General features: G+C 43.2%; 1 protein-coding gene across 4 annotated transcripts in view; it reads right to left on the bottom strand.

The window, feature by feature from the left end:
• The window catches only part of MLH1 (mutL homolog 1), a 79,551-nt gene that overhangs the window by 13,497 nt on the left and 46,019 nt on the right, over positions 1-20,035 (bottom strand). For all 4 annotated transcript variants that reach the window (XM_033930530.1, XM_033930529.1, XM_033930531.1 and 1 more), the window contains 4 exons: positions 19,450-19,603; positions 15,193-15,569; positions 12,277-12,425; positions 4,582-4,690 (listed from right to left, as the gene is read on the bottom strand). In XM_033930530.1, the coding sequence (XP_033786421.1) occupies positions 4,582-4,690; positions 12,277-12,425; positions 15,193-15,569; positions 19,450-19,603 (789 nt within the window). The remainder of the gene's footprint in view (positions 1-4,581; positions 4,691-12,276; positions 12,426-15,192; positions 15,570-19,449; positions 19,604-20,035) is intronic.

The raw sequence follows: 20,035 nt of genomic DNA, 5'->3' as shown, positions 1-20,035 counted from the left end.
CGAGGTAAAATAACATTATTCGCCGATGACGCCAAACTTAGTAATGTAGTGGGCAAATGCACAACAGACGAAGATTCAGTGCCCGACAACATGATGCACGACCTACTCCTACTGGAGCGATGGTCTAGGACATGGCAACTCAACTTCAATGCCAAAAAATGCAAAGTTATGCACCTGGGCAGCCAGAATCCTTGCAAGTCTTATACCCTTAATGGCGAGATCCTAGCAAAAACGGTAGCAGAACGAGACTTGGGGGTAATTGTCAGTGAGGACATGAAGTCTGCCAATCAAGTGGAGCAGGCTTCGTCCAAGGCAAGACAAATCATGGGCTGCATACGAAGGGGTTTCGTCAGTCGTAAGGCGGAAGTTATTATGCCATTGTATAGATCCATGGTGAGGCCCCACCTGGAATACTGTGTGCAATTCTGGAGGCCGCATTATCGCAAGGATGTGCTGAGACTGGAGTCGGTGCAAAGAATGGCTACCCGGATGGTCTCGGGACTCAAGGATCTACCATACGAAAAACGGCTTGACAAATTACAGCTATATTCGCTCGAGGAGCGCAGAGAGAGGGGGGACATGATCGAGACGTTCAAGTATCTTACGGGCCGCATCGAGGCGGAGGAAGATATCTTCTTTTTCAAGGGTCCCACGACAACAAGAGGGCATCCATTGAAAATCAGGGGCGGGAAACTACGAGGTGACACCAGGAAATTCTTTTTCACCGAAAGAGTGGTTGATCGCTGGAATAGTCTTCCACTACAGGTGATTGAGGCCAGCAGCGTGCCTGATTTTAAGGCCAAATGGGATCGGCACATGGGATCTATTCACAGGGCAAAGGTAGGGGAGGGACATTAAGGTGGGCAGACTAGATGGGCCTGGGCCCTTATCTGCCGTCTATTTCTATGTTTCTATGTTTCTATGTGTATGCTCCCAACTCGGAACAAGGGACCTTTTTTGTGGAGTTAAGAGTACTGATACAATCACATATTGCGGGTCACTTGTTAATAGGGGAGACTTCAATTTGACAATGAATTCTTCTTTGTACAATTCAGTTCATGTTCCTGGTAAAGCTGACAGAAAGAGCTTACAGACTTTATATAGGGATGGCGATTTGGTGGACCCCTGGCGACACTTATACCCGACAGCCAGGGACTATACCTATTATTCTAGTGTACCTGATATTTATTCCAGAATAGATGTGTGAGAGGTCCCTTGTGACATGATGCTGAAAATAATTGGCGTAAATATAGAGCCCAGCAGTTGGTCAGATCACTCTCTGGTATGGCTGGACATTGACACCGGGCAGAGGCCTCAAGGTCAGAGATTCTGAAGAATGAATGACACTATTCTTTTAGATCCCAGAAATGTGCAGCAGCTAGAATCTAACTTGAAGGATTATATTCAGCTTAATTCCACCACAGACGTCTCACCTAGTACATTCTGGGAAGGGTTAAAAGTGGTAATGAGGGAGAGGATTATTTCTCTGATGGCCTTTAGGAGAAGGAAACGTCAATGAAAACAGGAAGCCTTGTGCCAACAGTTATTGCGTCTGGAACGCCAACATAAAACAGAATTTGTGGGGCGCAAGAGTCTTCGCCAATTAGATCAGGATTAGGGGGGAGGGGAGTGATCAGGATCTGGCAGTGATTATCTCCGATATATACAGGCTTATGTTTATTTCTGTTTTGCGGTTTAATTTGATACCTTGTCAACCTGGGACCCCTGATGAAGGCATGTTAACCGAAACATGGACCATGTCAGGTCCCTAGATTTGTTAAAAAGTGGTAACATTAACCGCATTCAATAATTGATATAATAAACATAGCCTGCATCTTGTACACCCGTCTGCAGTTTCTCTTTGTTTCCAGAATCATCAGGTCCAAGTTTATCCAAGTTTATCCAAGTTTATTAGGTATTTTTGATTTATCGCCAATTCAAAATTCAAGGCGATGTACAAATAAAATAGCTGGTGACACACTTGCAATTACTAATTTAAGCAAACAATTATCTAAAATACAAATAACACAAATAACATTACATTTAAAGGTAGTTTAAATAGGTTATAGTGAAACAAAAGGAAAAATTATTTAATGGTTACATTCGATAATACAATCACTAATTCAAATTTAAAATATTTAATTAAATTCAGGGGAAAAACAATAGGAAGGGGGACAAAGACAATTGACCTTTTAAATTATGGTTGCGGAGAGAAAAAAAAGAAAAATCAGTTATTAAAGGCGTCTATAAATAGAAAACTTTTAAGTTCTGACTTAAATTTTGTTAAGTTTTTTTCCTGTCTTAGGTACAATGGAAGATTGTTCCAAGATTGAGGGGCTGTTATGGAAAATATAGTGTTACGCCTTGTGTTAATAACTTTTAGTGAGGGAATAGCTAAAAGTTGCTGATCTTGAGATCTAAGAGATCTAGAGGAAGTATAGGGTATTAAAAGTCTAAATATAAAGGCAGGAGTTTTGTGTTCTAAAGCTTTAAAAATGAGTAAACATTGTTTGAATACTATTCTATGTGCTACTGGGAGCCAGTGGGCTTTCTTAAGCAGGGGTGTGACATGATCGAATTTTTTAGCCTTATAGATTAATTTAATTGTGGAGTTCTGGATTATTTGTAATCGTTTAATTTCTTTCTGTGACAAACCTGTAAATAGAATATTACAGTAGTCTAATTTAGACATTACAAGTGAATGAATTAAGATATTCAATGATTTTGAACATAAAAATTTAGATATCGATCGGATCTGACGAAGTCTATAAAAAGTAGATCTTACGACTTGACTTATATGATCATGAAAGGACAATTTATTGTCAAAGGTAACGCCAAGAATTTTAACATTATTAGTCATTTTTAACGAAATGCCTTTAATAGTTATAACAGAAGAAAGTGTTTCACCATCTTTCCAAGGAAAGAACATAAGATTTGATTTTTGAATGTTTAAAGCGAGTCTATTGGTTTCAAGCCAGTCATAAATTTGATGTAATTTCTCATTTATTGATATTATTTCTTGCGGGTTTTTGGTATTTACAGGATGTAATAATTGGATATCGTCTGCATACGCGTATACTGTAAATCCAATAGATTGGCAGAGTGTTAACAGTGGTGCTAGGAAAATGTTAAACAAAATCGGCGAGAGTATTGAACCTTGTGGGATTCCATACGGAAGGGAAAAACTATTCGAGGTAGTATCATTGAAAGAAACGCTAGATGTGCGGTGATCAAAGTATGACTGGAACCAAAGTAAGACTTGGTCTACTATCCCGATTGATTGAATTCTATTTATTAAGAGGTCATGGTCAATGGTGTCAAAAGCAGACGATAAATCGAGAGAAATCAGTATGACAGAACTATGATGATCTAAATGATATAGTATTGATGTTGTTAAACCGATTAGAGAATGTTCAGTAGAATGGTTTAATCGAAATCCTGTTTGGTTTGGGTGTAGCACATTAGTTTTTTCTATGAATTCTGATATTTGGTTGAAGACAATTTTTTCTGTTAATTTAGATAAAAATGGAATATTAGCAATGGGCCTGTAATTATTTTTAATATCAGTGCCAATTTTTTGATCTTTGCAAACGGGCATTGCTGGACTTATGCTCTGAGAACCCATTGTGGGATAGGGTTTGGGATAATCGCTCTGAAAGGGGTAGTATTTCTCGCATTTATAAAGGTCAGCTATATCATGGGGACCCTCCTAAGCTCTACACCAAGATGTAGGAATCTTTACTGGGCCATTCTCTAGACCAAGCCCAGTGGCGATGGACTTTCCACTATAAGAATATACCCTAATTGTTACTCTCAAAATAGTTGATGGCTGGGAAGGGGGAATTTTTGTCGGATGTACTTATTGAATCTGTGTGAGCACTGTACCAAAGAGCTAGAGTACAGATGTATAGCAAGACATCATGTTGACAATCTTGTATGCTATGTCACGCAGCATTTTTAGTTGTTGTTATGTTTTTTAATTGATTAAAATAAAGAAAAATAAATATTAAAAAAAAAAGAAAAATCTACAAAGATTACTTTTTTGATGAAGAAGGACCTACGTTCTGAAAAAAGATGGAAAGCCTGTAGAGTCTCTCCTAATGTGGACGGTCTGGAAAGAAATGCTTGTGTACTCCCTTCAGTTTTTATTTTAGGACCGAGATGCTCTTTGAAATTTCCTCTTCCTTGGCTATGCCTGCTATCAAAATGTATCAGGATAGCACAAACAGTAAAAGAAGGACCTCAAAAAGAAAGATTTTAAGGACAAGATAAATGATTAAAGCAACCAGGAAAGATGGCAACACAAACTTGGGTTGGCCACTGTTGAAAAGAGGATACTGGGCTTGATGGACCTGTCCCAGTATGGCAATTCTTATGTTCTTAACTATCAGCAAGTACATCAGGAACTACAAGATTGCTTGTTAAAGAGGAAGATGAGCCAAGAGAATTAACCTGATTCCTGGATTAAAAATTTCAGATCTCTTCTTAATTCTGGTCTGCAAAACAGATTCATAACACAACATCATGGAACATGTATGCATTGACAGCTTGCATTCCTGAACTGTGCTGGTGTCTGCCTACCTGAGTTGGGTTGTATTCATCAAGAACAGTTTAGTCTGATACTGCCCCAAGGCCCACTGAGGACCCACACAGCCAACGAATGTCAAGCTGCCCAGCATCTCTTGCAAACCTAAAACACAGGACATCTAAAAATGAAGCAGCATATACCACACAGGCTTGTAAAAGACAATGAAGTTATTTGTGTCAAGGGCAAACAACTAGCAGCAGGTGTGAGTTTTGATATTTGGCGGGTAATTTTATATAAACCAAATTTTGCTCATATGTGGCCACATACACATATAAACAGGATGTTATAAAATTTCAACCAGTGTAACTGTATGACAAGTAGTAGGCACTTTGCCTGTAAGCATGTAGAGGAGCAGTGTTTGCATGTACATGCACAGATTATCATATATGTTAATCTATATGTGGACTTGCATAATCTATGTGCAAACATTTATACCTGCTTGTTAGCAGATGTAAATGTCCATGTTTGCATTCAAGGTATAACCTCTGCCACTTACACTAAAACTTTACAGAGACATAGAGGGGCATAATCAAAACATAATTCTAAGTCTGATTTAGGCGTCCAAATGCTACAAAGTAGTACTATGCAGGTTAATCAACTCTTAACATGAGGCCACAGCAAAAAAAAAAAATTTTTTTTAAAGCATCCAAAGCCTCAAAAATCGGATGAAAAAGTACCCAAAAATAACAAAACAGATCAGAACACACCTTCTCAACTCGCTTGCAGAAGGAAAAACTGAAGAAGGCACTATACTCCACTGGTGAAGCAGGAGGAGTTGAAAGATGTGATTGACATCCTTCTGCAAGCAACTCACGACTAGGGGATATTCAGCTAGTGCAATGTTCTCAACTCGGTCCTGGAACCCTTGCCAGTCAGGTTTTCAGGATATCCATATTGAATTTGCATAAACTTTATTTGCATACACTGCCTCCATTATATGCAAATGTCTTTCATGCATATTCATTGAGGATATCTTGAAAACCTGACTGGCAAGGGGGTATTCCAGGACCGAGTTGAGATACACTGACCTAGCATACAGTGTCTGCAACAGAAGCTCTACTGAGCTGGGATTGTCTCTTAACATGTTTAATTTACAGCACTACAGAAATAGGTTGTAGTAGTAATAGTGCCACTGAATATCAGCAGATAGCCCTCCACAAGCTGTCCCCAAAATATTTAATTGCAAACAAGTGGAAAAATCACATGCAGCATAATATTCTTTTAAACTCATGCATGAGTCTCTGCCTTGAATGGAAAAGGGATAGGGCAATTTAAATGGAACAGTACCCAATGTTATTTTTGAAAGAATAATAAAATGAAACAAAAATGTGCTAATATAAATTTTTAGAGTTATTTTGACCAGATAGACATTCTTAACCCTTTATGCATAATGAAAGATTAGGTTCTTACCTTTGCTAATCTTCTTTCTTGTAAATCCACACTCTATTCTGGGACTAGTGGGTTATTTTCCTATACTTGTAGGAAGCCTCATAATTTCAGAGTCTTAAGCTCCTCCAAGTTTATTTAATCTTTGATATACCGTTTATCAAAAACACCTAAATGGTTTACAATATATCAGAATACTGTTAAAATAAAACAAACTTAAAAGTAAAAAGTGGAGGAGATGATAAAACAAATAGACTTACTGGAATAAAAAGGAAAAATGGGAAATGGTAAGAGCTTAAATACAATGAAAAAATAAAATCTTAAAAGGGAGGGAAGAAACGGAGGGACTTTAGCACACTAGGATAGGGGTCGCTTCAAAAGAAGCATTTCAGTTCGGTACTGCTGACTGCATAGAAGCTGTTAGGGCTCTAAGTGAATGGAATCAAACTAGAGAGCTGCACGGGAACGGGGACGACGGGAATCCCGCGGGTTCCCCCTTTGGGTCACGGGGATTCCGTGGGGACGCCCCTAGGGTCGCGGGGATCCTGTGGGGACGCCCCCTAGGGTCGCGGGGATCCCGTGGGGACGCCTCCGAGGGTCGCGGGGTTCCTGCGGTGCTGGATGTACTCAGTCGCGCGGCTCTTCTCCCTACCTTCTCTGCTTGCAGCACAGAGCCGAACGGAAGTCTTCCCGACGTCAGCGCCGACGTCGGGAAGACTTCCGTTTGGCTCTGTGCTGCAGGCAGTGCAGGTAAGGAGGAGAGTAGCCTCGCGGTTCGAGTGGCTACCAAGGGAGGGGGCGGTCCGCCCCGCCACACCCCGCCCCGGTTGCAGCACAGCCGGCCAGGTCCCCTTACTTTTGTGGCACTTCCCCGACCGACCGACAACAGCCCCGGTCCGACAATCCTCCCTGCCCTGTAGCCGTCAATCTAAATTATCTTCTTACAGCAGCTGTAATAAGGTAATTTAGATTCGCAGTTAAGGGCAGGGAGGTTTGTCGGACCGGGGCTGTTGTCAGTCGGTCGGGGAAGTGCCACAAAAGTAAGGGGACCTGGCCGGCTGTGCTGCACCCGGGGCGATAGAGAAGGAGTGGGGAGAAGGACGCTGAAAGGCCATGGGGAAGACGGGAGGAGGGGGGAAGGACTCTGAAAGCACTTGAAGACAGAGGAGGGAGAAGGACGCTGAAAGCACATGGGGAATACAAAGGGGTGGAGAAGGACGCTGAAAGGCCATGGGAAGGGCGGGGGGGAGGAAGGACTCTGAAAGCACTTGTGGAAGACAGAGGGGGAGAAGGATGCTGAAAGCACATGGGGAAGACAAAGGAGTGGAGAAAGACGCTGAAAGGACATGGGGAAGACAAAGGGGTGGAGAAGGACGCTGAAAGGCCATGGGAAGGGCGGGGGGGGAAAGGACTCTGAAAGCACTTGTGGAAGACAGAGGGGGGAGAAGGATGCTGAAAGCACATGGGGAAGACAAAGGGGTGGAGAAGGACGCTGAAAGGACATGGGGAAGACGGGGGGGTGGAGAAGGACGCTGAAAGGCCATGGGGAAGACAGAGAGGGAGAAGGACGCTGAAAGGACATGGGGAAGCAGAGGGGGGAGAAGGACACTGAAAGCACATGTGGAAGACAGAGGGGGGAGAAGGACGCTGACAGGACATGGGGAAGATGGGGGGAGAAGGACACTGAAAGGAAATGGGGAAGAGAGAGTAGGGAGAAGACGCTGGCAGGGAAGAAGACAGATGCCAGACTATGGGGGGAGCGGAGAGAAGAAGATGGGTGCCAGACCAATTTGGAAGGGGGAAGAAAGGGAGAGGCACAGTAACAGGAAATGGAAGATGCAGAAGGAAGAGAGACAGTGGATGGAAGGAATTGAATGAGAACATGAGGAAAGCAGAAACCAGGCAACAAAGGTAGGAAAAGAATTATATTTCTTTTTTTTTTATTTTGCTTCAGGATAAAGTAGTATATTAGTTGTGTTGATAAAAATTTATAAACATTAGAGGCTCTGGTAGAAACCCATTTGCAAAGTATGTATTCTTCCCAATTAATATTTTCAAATTAATAAAGTCTTTTTGCTTATTTGTAAATGGGTTTCTACCAGAGCCTTTAATTCAGTAGCATAATTAAATGAAATAACTATTTCTGAAGTTTATATGGACGGGCGGGGACGGAGGGGATTCCTCGCGGGGACGGGTGGGGACGGAGGGGATTCCTCGTGGGGACGGGTGGGGACGGAGGGATTCCTCACGGGGACGGGTGGGGACGGGTGGGATTCCTCATGGGGACGGGTGGGACTTTGGCGGGGACGGGTGTGGATGGGTGGGATTTCTGTCCCCGCGCAACTCTCTAAATCAAACTGAGAAGGCGTCTGTAAAAAGGAATTTTTTTAAGTTTACATCTGAATTTTTCAAGAGATGTTTCTTGTCTAAGATCTGATGGCAGAGTGTTCCATAACGTGGGGCAGTGAATGAGAAAATGGTTTTGCGGGTAGAATAGAGAAATAACTCACGAATGGCCTCAGGAATGTCCCCTTAAGAAGCAGTTAGTGTCAAAGCAGACAGAAACATCTGTAGAGGACAAAAACAAGAAATAGGGGTATGGGGACACTCCCCCCCCCCCCCAAATAAGTCTAATCTGCTCATCATATGAAATTTAGAACAAACAGCAACAATGGAAACAGGTCAAGAAACAATAGGAACTTGAACAACAAAAACAGTGCTATAAGGATATATAGCCTGCACTGTCAGAGGGGACACCTGAACAAGGGACCCCCAAAATTAAGTGCTAAACCCATTCTGATGGCACTCTTATAAAGGCTGTTCAGAAAACAGAAATCAAGTTTACCAACAAATATTAAGGCATACAATTGGTGAATCAGCAAGTCACAGGGCGGGTTCCTGGAATAGAGTGTGGAATTACAAGAAAGAAGATTAGCAAAGGTAAGAACCCCTCTATTCTGTAACAAAGCAGTCCCGCAATATCTTGCTTGGCTGCCACATCGACCCTATAAAACTTGATGAACGTATGCAAAGAAGACCAGGTAGAGGCCCTGCAAATCTACTCCAAAGAGATCGCTGATGACTCAACCCAAGAGGATGAGATGATTCTGGTAGAATGAGCCCTCACCACAAAGGGGCTTCTTACCAGCCACTACGTAAGCAGCGGAAATGGCCATACATATCCATCTGGAAATAGTAGCCATGGAAGCCAACCTGCCCTTGCAGGCAGGACCTGCCAGAACAAAGAGATGGTCAGAGAGACAAAACTCATTTGTATGGATAAACGTCTCTGTTCATGGCCGGTGGACCCTGATACTGCAACAAGAGCTTGCACACATCCATGGACAATAACACCCAGTTCTGCTCTCTCGAACCACAGGAAACAAAGGCAGGAAAGGAAGCCAGACTTTCTGATTAATGTGGAAAGTCAAAATCACTTTTGGAAGAAAGGAGGGAACCATGTCGGAATCCGTAATGTGCAAAAAGGGATCCTGGCAGGAAAGAGCCTAAAGCTCCGAAACCCTATGATCAGAGGTAATGATCACCAGAAAAACAGTCTTAATCATTAGATTCATTAAGGACGCTTGTTCCAGAGGCTCATAAGGCAGATGAGCCAGAGAGCAGAGAACCAGGTTGAGATTCCAAGCTGGACAAGGAAGCCACAGCAGTGGCTGAAGCCTCAGGTACCCCGCAGAAAACGAACAGCATCTGGATGAGAGCCTAGAGAGATCCCCAGGGCCACAGGACAAGGAAGACCGGCAGTCTGGACATGGAGGGAAGCCACCACCAGGCCCTTCGTGATGCCGTCCTGAAGGACTCCAGGATACAAGGAACCGACGGAATGGATGGATCCACGTGCCTGAAGCCGCACCATGCTTGATAATATCTCCAAGCCTTCACACGTAAGCAGCTACAGTGGACTTCCGCTTGCCGCAGAGGGTGGCTATGACTGCTGAAGAATAGCCCCTACCAACTAAGGCCATGCACTCAATAGCCAGGCTGTAAGACCAAAGCGGTCCAGATCCTTTAGCATAATCGGACCCTGTGTGAAGAGATGAGGATGACAAAGAAGCCAAAGCCCCTGTTTCCACTGGAGCTGAACCAGATTGGCATACCATGGATACCTCAGCCAGTTGGGTGCAACGAGGATCACCGGACCTGTGAGCTGCTATTCTCAGTAGATACCCAATCATGGGCCACAGAGGAGAAATACAGGAGACCTTCCCACAGCCAAGGCTGAATGAGAGGGACCAGGCCTTTGCTGCAGACCTCAAGACAGTGACTGAAGAACCTATCTGCTTTCTTGTTGGTTGCAGATGCCATGAGATTGAATGTGGGGAGACCCCACTGATTCAAAAATTGCCCAGGAAAAGCACAGAAACTCTTAAAAAATGGCAACCCACAAAACTACCCTTTTTAAGACCCCCCCCCAAAAAAAATTGCTGATTCAGGCCATCATACTATACACCAGGGGTGTCCACACTTTTTGGGCTTGCGAGCTACTTTTAAAATGACCAAGTCAAAATGATCTACCAAGAATAAAATTTTTAAAAATACAAAGCACACTGTACGCAGAGAAAATGCTAATTATCATTTATATTCCGGGGTTTTTTCAAAGAGGTCAAGGCAGATGACTTTATGCAATGTCACCTCAATAACAACTATACAAAAATAGACAAATATACCCCCTCCCTTTTTACTAAACCGCGATAACGGGTTTTAGAGCAGGGAGCTGCGCTAAATGCCCCGTGCTGCTCTCGATGCTCATAGGCTCCCTGCGCTAAAACCCGCTATTGCAGTTTAGTAAAAGGGGGCCATAGTGCAAAATATAAACAGCAGATATAAATTCTCAAAACGGACACATTTTGATCACTAAATTGAAAATAAAATCATTTTTCCTATCTTTGTTGTCTAGTGATTTCATGAGTCTCTGGTTGCACTTTCTTCTTCTGACTGTGCATCCAATATTTCTTCCCTTCTTTCAGCCTCCTGTATGCTTCCTCTCCTCCAAACCTCATTCCCTCCCCCAACTTTTTCTTCCTCTCTTCCTGCCCCTCCTCTTTCTTTCTTTCTCTCTCCATGTCCCCTTTCTTTCTTTGTCTTTCTTTCAGCCTGCCCCCTCGTCAGTTTTTCTTTCCCCCTGCCCCCCCCCAAGCCACTGCCATCGGGGAATAGGCCCCCAAGCCACCGTCGCTGAGTTCCGAGCTCTCCCTGCTTCCCAATGCCATAAACAGCTGTGCCCACCAGCCTTCCTCCCGACGTTAATTCTGACATCATAGAGGAAGTTACGGGCCAGCCAGGCAGCGACTGACTGACCCGGAACTTCCTCTCCGACGTCAGAATTGATGTCGGAGGTGGGGGAAGGATGGTAGGCCCAGCATTTCTGTTGTCTTTACGGAGTCGGGAAGCAGGGAGAACACGAAGGCAATGCGAGTCTATCACGGAGCCCGGGATGGGTTCCACGATCAACTCACGTTGACTTCGCGAGCTACTGGTCGATCATGATCGACCTTTTGGGTACCCCCGCTATACACACTGTGCCATGTGCTGCCTGCAAAATACTGCCAGAAAAGCTGAATCTGCTTACAGGGAGATTCTCTGCCATAAGAAGCAGGCAAGCTGAACTTCAGATCTTCAGACTGCCCCACAAACCGGACATCGACGGCTGGGATCTCCACCACCCTCGGACATGCTGCGAACACAGAGTCATGCTGCCTGTGCCCAACTCTCTAGTGGACAAACTGGGGTGAGCCAGCTCTTAAGGGAATGTTCCTGGCGCTCCGATCAGTAATACAGGCTGTCCAGAGAGTGCATGACAAGCAGCCAACCCCCTGGAAGCAGATTTGGACCAAAAGTCTGTGATCTCCTGCAGTAAGAGCTGTCTGCGCAGGGAACCCCTGCAACACAAGGGCGAAAACCACAAACCAAAATACTGAAATTTAAAGAAAATAAACACGAGCAGAAAAGACTGTCCAACAGTCTGGCTTGTAGGAAAGAAACTGCTTAAGGGGACAGTCCTGAGGCAAGAAGGGAGCATATCAAGACTCTGCAATTATGAGGCTTCCTACAAGTTCTGGCAAGTATAGGAAAATAACCCATTAGTCCCAGAATAGAGTGTGATTGTACAAGAGTTTCTTTATACTGAGTTTGAAAGATAAGCGTACAGAAATTAGTTTGAGGAGAAAATATGGAGTAAAACCAAATAAAGAACTGAATTAAGGAACAAAGAAGTTGATACCCGAGGGCTCTGGCTAGCAAAGCTGATTAATCTGTAGTTCATAATCAAATATAAAAGCCTTTACTTTTCAGTGACTCGTCATCGATTTCTTGTCGTATGCTCAACACGCTGGTTAAGTTAATAATCCTCCTCCGAGGAGAGCAGGCAGCAGTCACCTCTGTTCCAGCACTGTCCTCTGTCATTTCCACATCACTGACTTTCCGCAAGCGTTTCCTGATTTTATTTTATAAAAGAAGGGATGGAGAACAAAGTTACCTTGAAAAAACAGGCATACAATGATAAAAATAGGCATACATGTAAAACCAGGACCCTATCAACCGAGATTCTATAGTCAAACTGTTACCATCAGTCTCACGAGTCTCTTCTAAGGCATGAACCATAGTCACAGGAACAATACAAACCCTAAAGAAAAGTGGAGTGTTCTAAATTGTGATATATTTTCTAGTGGCCTAGTAGTTAGAGCGGATGCCTCAGCACCCTGTGGTTATGAGTTCGATTCTCGCTACACCGCTATGTGACTCCGGACAAGTCACTTAACACTTCCATTACCCAAGGTACAAAATAAATACCTGTCAAATAAGTAAGCCGCTTTGATTGTAACCACATAGAAAAAGAGGTTTACCAAGTTTCATCCCCTTTAACCTTTTCTGAGGTCCAAGAAAAGAGAGATTGTAGTACATATGCTTCTTAATACATAGGCCACATCAGGGAAAGGGACTGATATCTAATCTAATCAGTAGCCTTATAAGTGTAATTTCCTAATTGCTCATGACTAAAAAATATAGAAAATGTTATTTCCATAAAACTTTGCTTTTGTGACAATAGTCAAATTTTGCAATTTACCTATTTTAAAACGTGAAAACCCTGAATTTTCATCTTTTCTTTCTTATAAAGTCATAAAAAACAACATATGAATCACAATTAACATGAAGTTATACAAAGATGACTACAGAAGATTTAGAAATGAGTACTATTTATACTTGAATAAAAAACAGAGGAAAAAAGGTTGACTCAAATATAAACCAGGGGTTTATAGTTAAGTGCCCTGCCAGGCTCTGCACCCATCAACCCTCCCTCTCCTATAAAGCTCTGCAACCTGTCCCCCTCCCTTCCTGACCTGCCAGGCTCTACACCCTGTCCCCCCCCCCTTCTCCTGATGCACTGCAGGTTTCTACCGGGAGACCCATAAGCCCTGGTGGTCCGTAAGCCCTGCCGTAAGCCCTGGTGATCCAACAGTAGGCCAGATTAGGAGGGATTCCTCCTGCCTTCTGTCCTAGCTAAAAATCCTCACCTCCCTCCCACCTCCCCAATTAGTAAAAAGTGTACCTTTAAAATCCCTGGTGGTCCAGCGGTGAACTGGGGCAGGAGTGATCTTCCTACTAATTGGGGAGGCAGAAGGTAGCTGAGAGTGGTTAGAGTCAGCTGGGACAGGAGGCAAGAGAGATCCCTTCTGTCCCGGCCTACCACTAGACCACCAGGGCTTGCGGCAGGTCCGGTGGAGGCCTGCAACAGGTCGGGGGGGGGGGTATGCTGACCCAAATATAAACCAAGACTCCATTTTGGGCCCAAAAATCTCAGTTTATATTAGAGTATATACAGTAATTTTTCAAAATTTGGGATTATATTGTAAGTCACTTTCAGAAATCAGCCCCCAGATGTAGTCTCTCATCATGTTCTCATTATATTGTTCTTGGTTGCGGCATTCAAAGTTCAGTAAATCCTGATAGAAGCGCTCACCTTGCTCCTCTGAGTATGTTCCCATGTTCTCACTGACTGTCTCAAGATGAGCATCAAGGATGTGGACTTTGAGAGACATCCTACAGCCCATTTTACTGTAATTCTTCACCAGATTCTCAACCAACTCCACGTAGTTTTTGGCCTTGAGATTGCCCAGGAAAACCCCGACCCACTGTGACAAAGCTGTTTGAAGCCTCTTTCTTCTACCTAGTTAGCTTCTTGGGAAATTCCTTGCACTCCAGAATCTTCTTTATCTATGGTTCGAGCTCTGACAAATTATTTAATTAGGCCTAGTTTGATGGCATCAGCGTCTTCTGTCACTCCAGGATCTTCAAATCTTGATGCTGTTGTAATTCTACCATGCCTTAGTAAAAGGGCCCCTAAGTTTACTCAGCTTGGAATCAATCTGTAATATTTTGAAAAAAAGGTAAAATTTCTAAATATCAATGTCCTGATCATAAAAGCAGTTTTATAGGAATGATAGCCATTTTCTATACTTTTGAGGCATAGGCAATTAATGAAGAACACTTAATATCCAGGAACAAAAATAAAATTTTGTTATATAGTCTTCCAGATTCTCTAACCGGGCACCCATGTCGGTGGCCACTGTTCGCGTGTCAATCACGCAACAGTGCCGGTTAGAGAAATGTACCTCAAGTGCCTACGTTGGCACGATTCATGCAAAGACAGGCACCAGAAATGTAGGCCAGAGAAATCTCAGGCCTACATGTCTGGCGCCTATCTTTGCTGGGGGATCTCTTCCACAGCCTGCAATTTAACAAGGCAGGAGAGGCCCCAAGCCAGTTAAATTGCTATCCACTGACATTCAGCAGCATTGGATTTCAGCACTAACTGCCAAACTGATAACCAGCAATTCTATGGGCAGTTTGGTGACAGTCGGCACTTAAGTACTGATATTCAGCATTTAACTGTCTAAGTTAACCAAATAAATCAGACTGCATAAAATGCAGTCTTATCTTCATCAGACAGCTGCATAAACCCAGACACTTGATATTGGTGCCCTAACATGGCCTGTGTTGAATATCTTGGAGTAACACTGACCGCTGTCAGATGAATATTTATCCCTTAGTATTCTTTGGAGATACGTAATTCTGAGTCTTTCAATCCTTCCATAAGGAGTGTCACAATCAGTGGACAAACTTAAAAAAAAAAAAAAAAAGTAGACAAGATCACTTCTGTGTGGCTAATCACAACAGTTTTTTCTAGCCCCAGATCACTTTACCTTGGTGGAACAATGTCCGGCGACATGCATTCACTTTCCTTCTGATCCGCTGACCTCAGTGCTGTATCCTTTGGCCTCACAGGATCTGCAGCAGCTTCCAGCATGTCTGAGTCTTGGAGCTCTTCCATCATTGTGTCTGGTTGTGCAGCTGCAGGAAGCAAAGGCTCGGCAGTGCTAGCTGCTGGAGCTACTGTGCTAGGCTCATCAGCCTGTGGCTTGCTTACTGGCTGCAAAAAAGCATCTAGTTTCTGCTCCCGAAAATCAGTGCGAACCATCTGGTGTGCATATACCTTCTCACTCTTTCCTTCTGCTGAGGAGGAGCTGGACACAGGCTTACCAAGCTCTTTAGAAGAGATTGAGGCTCCAGGCAATAAAGTCTGAGAGGCAAGAGAATGACAAAGATTACCATATTTTTCACTCTATAAGACACACCTGACCATAAGACTCACCTACATGTAGAGGAGGAAAAGCCAAAAAAAAAAAAAAAAATTCTGAACCAAATGATGTACCCTGTACCACCGCCCTGCCCTGTCCCCTCTATGGTGGTCTAGTGGTAGGCCGAGACACTGTACAGGGCAGGTCTAGTGGTAAGCAGCCCCCCCCCGGGTAATTATGGAGGTCCAGCGCTGTATTGGCAGGAGCTTTCCGTGCTCCTGCCCCTCCCTTGCAGGATGGCTATCACCTCATCTCTTGTGGCAGAGTGGCGCATAAGGCAGGCATGAGCTTTTTGCGCTCCTGCTTGGTCCTGTGCTGCTCCCTTAATGGGTGCCGTCAGTTCTCGCAAGTCCCACGAGAACTGTTGATAGCCATTCAGGGAGCGGCGCAGGACAAGGCAGGAGTGCAAAAATCCAGAATTTTAAAAAAGGTACAGGGGGGGTATATTTGCTCTATAAGACACACCTACATTTCCACCGACTTTTGGGGGGGGGGAAAAAGTGATCTTATGGAGCGAAAAATATGGTATATAGTGTGTAGATCCGAGTAATATATGTTTGATCTGTGTACATGGAAAAATACAATAGATGAAGAACTGCATGTAAAAAAAACTCGTTACATAAGTTTTACATGAAAACATTTTTTGACTTTTACTCCTTTCTATATCCAGTTCAATTGGAAAGCTAATCTAGTGACTAACATTCCTAGGCCAGGAACCATGCATCAAAGCTCCTTCCAGGACTCATGGACCCTGTATTGACCACTAGTGTTACCCATAACTCCTCCCCCTCCTGAGATTAAGAATGCTGCCTCTGTGGTACTATCAGTCCAAAAGGTTGAATCAAGGACCAAGTATATGGCAAATCACAATACATTCAATCTTTTTATATCAATGTTATTAGCTTAGTGGTGAAAATACCGACTGAAGCACATTTACTAATAGTGGAGAAAAAGCCTCAACTGCATTAAAAAATGCTTTCAATATCAGATGGCAACCCAGCGGGTTATAAGCCAGTCAAATTCTGTCTCACAGGCAAAAAACTCCAGCAAGTACAAAATGCTGTTTTCAAAAATGGGTTAACCCACACCACTGTGCACAAGAAAACAACAGAATAGCAATACATGACATTTGAGCCCTTTTTTCAAATTTTATTTGTGCATTAAACTCCACAGGAATCAGTTCTTGGGCAGCAGCAGGCTTCCAGCTCCTGTCACTACTCCTGCTGAAAAACCTAGACCACCTTAGCATCCCTACCTTCACCCAGGGAGGGCTGAGCTCCATGGAATCCGACCATGTAGGTGAAGCCTCCTCCCAGACCATCTCTATACAGGACCAAGGCTAGAAGATCCTTCAAGCCCACACTGCCCTATCGAGCATGCTCAGAAGGAGGGAGAAGGCAAGGCTTCTTGAAACAGAGGGGAGAAAAAAAATACTGCAGTGCATTCTCACAGAGATTCAGCCACATTCAGGCTCATATTAAGAGAGCGGGAGGTTGTCAGTGATACCAGAAATTCAATGCTGGCTATGCCAATATTCAATAGCTAGCCGGCTAAGTCTCAATGACCAAAGATATACCACCCTTTTAGGTGGCTGTCTTTGGCTATCAAACTCAGTCGGCAAGCCACTGAATATTGGTGACGACCAGCTATGTAGTGCAACATAGCCAATCACCGGCCAATCCAGAGACCAGGATATTCAGTGTGAGATAGCCGGCTATCCCCCGCTGAATATTAGTGGACAGTCAGCTATTTGTTGTTTAGATGTCCAGAAGCAGTCTTTGAGATCCTCCAAACAGGCAGGGCCTACCAAGCCCCTCTCATATAGCTTCTACTTGCATGGGCCCCAATTTTCCGCCATCCCTGAAGGTTGCACCCAATGATCAGGGCAAGCAGAGCCAGTGGCTGCTGGAACTTGACAGTCGTGACAAGAGCCACAGTGCCAAGGCATACTAGTTCACTCACTATCCCTTAGCAGCACATGAAAGCAGAAAATCCCTCAGTGGGTCCAGCTAGTCTACAAGCCTAGCTGTGTCATCACTCCAGAGCCAACAAGAAGACCAGCAATACCACTTTCAATTTTTTTGTGTTTGTTTGTTTTTGTTCAACTTTATGCAGCAGAACAAGCTGCTGCAGCTGGCTCCCTGTTTTGCTAGTTTTTCTTTGTAAAGCTCCAGAAAAAGGGAGAGCAGGTAAGAAATGCATCCCCCACTGACAGGGACTTGTGCCACAAGCTTAAGAGCCCTGAGCCCATAAGCAGGAGTCTTGAGCAAAGGGGGCGAAGAGCACCCCAAACTCCACCATGTATGTCAAACCCTGGGGAGACAGCCAGCCATAGGGATTCTGATTTTAGCTTCTAACCAGAAAACACAGGCACAAAAATAAATAATAGATTTAGTCAGAAGTCTTTCAATATTTCTTTGTTTTAGCACAGCTCTCTCTTGTATATTTCCAAGTATTAGATTATTTATTTAATTTTTAAAATTTCTATCCCGCTTATCAACTAAGCGGGTAACAATTCATACATACATAAAAATAACAAACATTACATATCAATTAATACATTATCAAATAAAAACTGTCAGCTTTTCTTCAAATAACATAAGGATGCTCTATTAGCTACTAGTATCTAATTGATCAAGAAAGGAAGGGGATCTGAAAATATTTTTATTTCTTAATAGTTGTTCTTGCTGTGAGTCTGTTTATTTTTGAAAGTAGTATTGCTATTTTTGAGGGCCTGATATTCACATGATTTATGCTCCTGTCTTTGAGAGTTATGCTCCTAAACTGACCTCTTAAAGGGGCCCTTACATCAAACAGCCCTTACATATACATCCCTTCTCTTCCTCCTCTGTCCCCTTGCATTCACTCAATCTCCTTCCTCTCCTTTCTTATCCACTGCTCCCAGTCATCATTCATTGACCTCCCCTCCAGACATAAACATACTCATGTGCGAGTATCACATACACACAGAATACATCCTTCCCCACCCCATACTATTACGTCTTTCCCACTATGTTTCTCACTTTTCCCCACTATGTTCCCAATGCAGACATGCCAGAGTCTACAAAAGAAGGAAGGGGAAACACATTAGTGTACAACACAAAATATGTATTCTTTAATTAGTTATTACTTTGTGTAAACAGCAGCAAAGAGCCCACATGTATGATACAAACAAGGTCCCAAAATGCCAAGGCTTCCTGCATGATGGGGACCCAGTATAACTAGCGAGCAGAGACCAAATCATTTACATTACATTACATTAGAGACTTCTATTCTGCCAATACCTTGCGGTTCAAGGCAGATTACAAGTTATAAACTGAGGGTTACAATGGAAGATCACTGGAGATTTCTAGAGGAGGTAGGGATTAGGATAGGTAGAATCTGTGAAGTAGGAAGTAGTTGGGAGGAAGGGAGGTAACTGTGAAGTTAAGACTGTTTCAGTGATTTCTTGAAGAGTTTATACAAATAAACCTGGTCATTTCCTATCATGCTGCTGTGTCAGATGTTCTCACCTGGGTAGGTGTACCGGCCGATGTTGATTTTTTTTTCATCTATTTTGATAGCTTTAACTCTTATTTTGCACTGCACAGAGCCAGTTCTATAATGTCAGGGATGGGTTTTTATGCCTATGAGGTTTAGCCTGAACACTTTAAATCCCATCTGTAGATGGTGGGAGGGTTTGTTCTCTGAGGCTTTATCCAACTTTGATATATTAGTTCTGGTCTGTGTGTAAGCACTGTTCTCTACCCTGCACCGTCCTCGTGAAAGAGTGATTTATTGATACTATTGGATTTTCACTATATCTGTGTTATTTCAACTCACCTGGGTAAAATACGTCCTGGAGGTATTGGCACCCAGCAACGCACTCTCAACACGCTGCTGTACATGCTCAATGATGCAGTCCTCATGCAAGAAATGCACCTCATGCTTTGTAGGGTGAACATTCACATCCACATTCTGGGGGGCTATCTCTAAGCTGGGGGGACATAAGAAATCAAAATGATAACTGAACTGAGATGGACTACAAAAATAAATTAATATAAATACAGTTGCAAACCCCATTGTGTTATCTGGCGATCCTGTTGCAGAAATTCTCCCATTCTGTTAGACATCGACACCATTTTTCCACCAAGAGATTTTATTAGTGTGACCTGATAAAACTCTGTCCTACTGGAGAATCTCTGGACTATAGGAGAGGTTTATCATCCTAATCATGCGCTGCAAATTTTTAGCCCATTTATAATTAAAACACAATCTAAAAACAGAATAAAAAGTTAATTTTTTTTAATAAAGAAAATAAACCTGAGGGGATACATGTAGGACAGTTTAGACAGAAACGAGAAAAGAAAGAAGGTGAAAATTATGAGTAGGTGGCAGAGGTCTTAGCTCTCCGACTGAAAAAGCAATT

This window comes from Geotrypetes seraphini, chromosome 2, assembly GCF_902459505.1.
Source record: "Geotrypetes seraphini chromosome 2, aGeoSer1.1, whole genome shotgun sequence".
NCBI lineage: Eukaryota > Metazoa > Chordata > Amphibia > Gymnophiona > Dermophiidae > Geotrypetes > Geotrypetes seraphini.
Note: the sequence above shows the minus strand (reverse complement) of the source record. Positions and strands in the feature narration are given on the sequence as shown.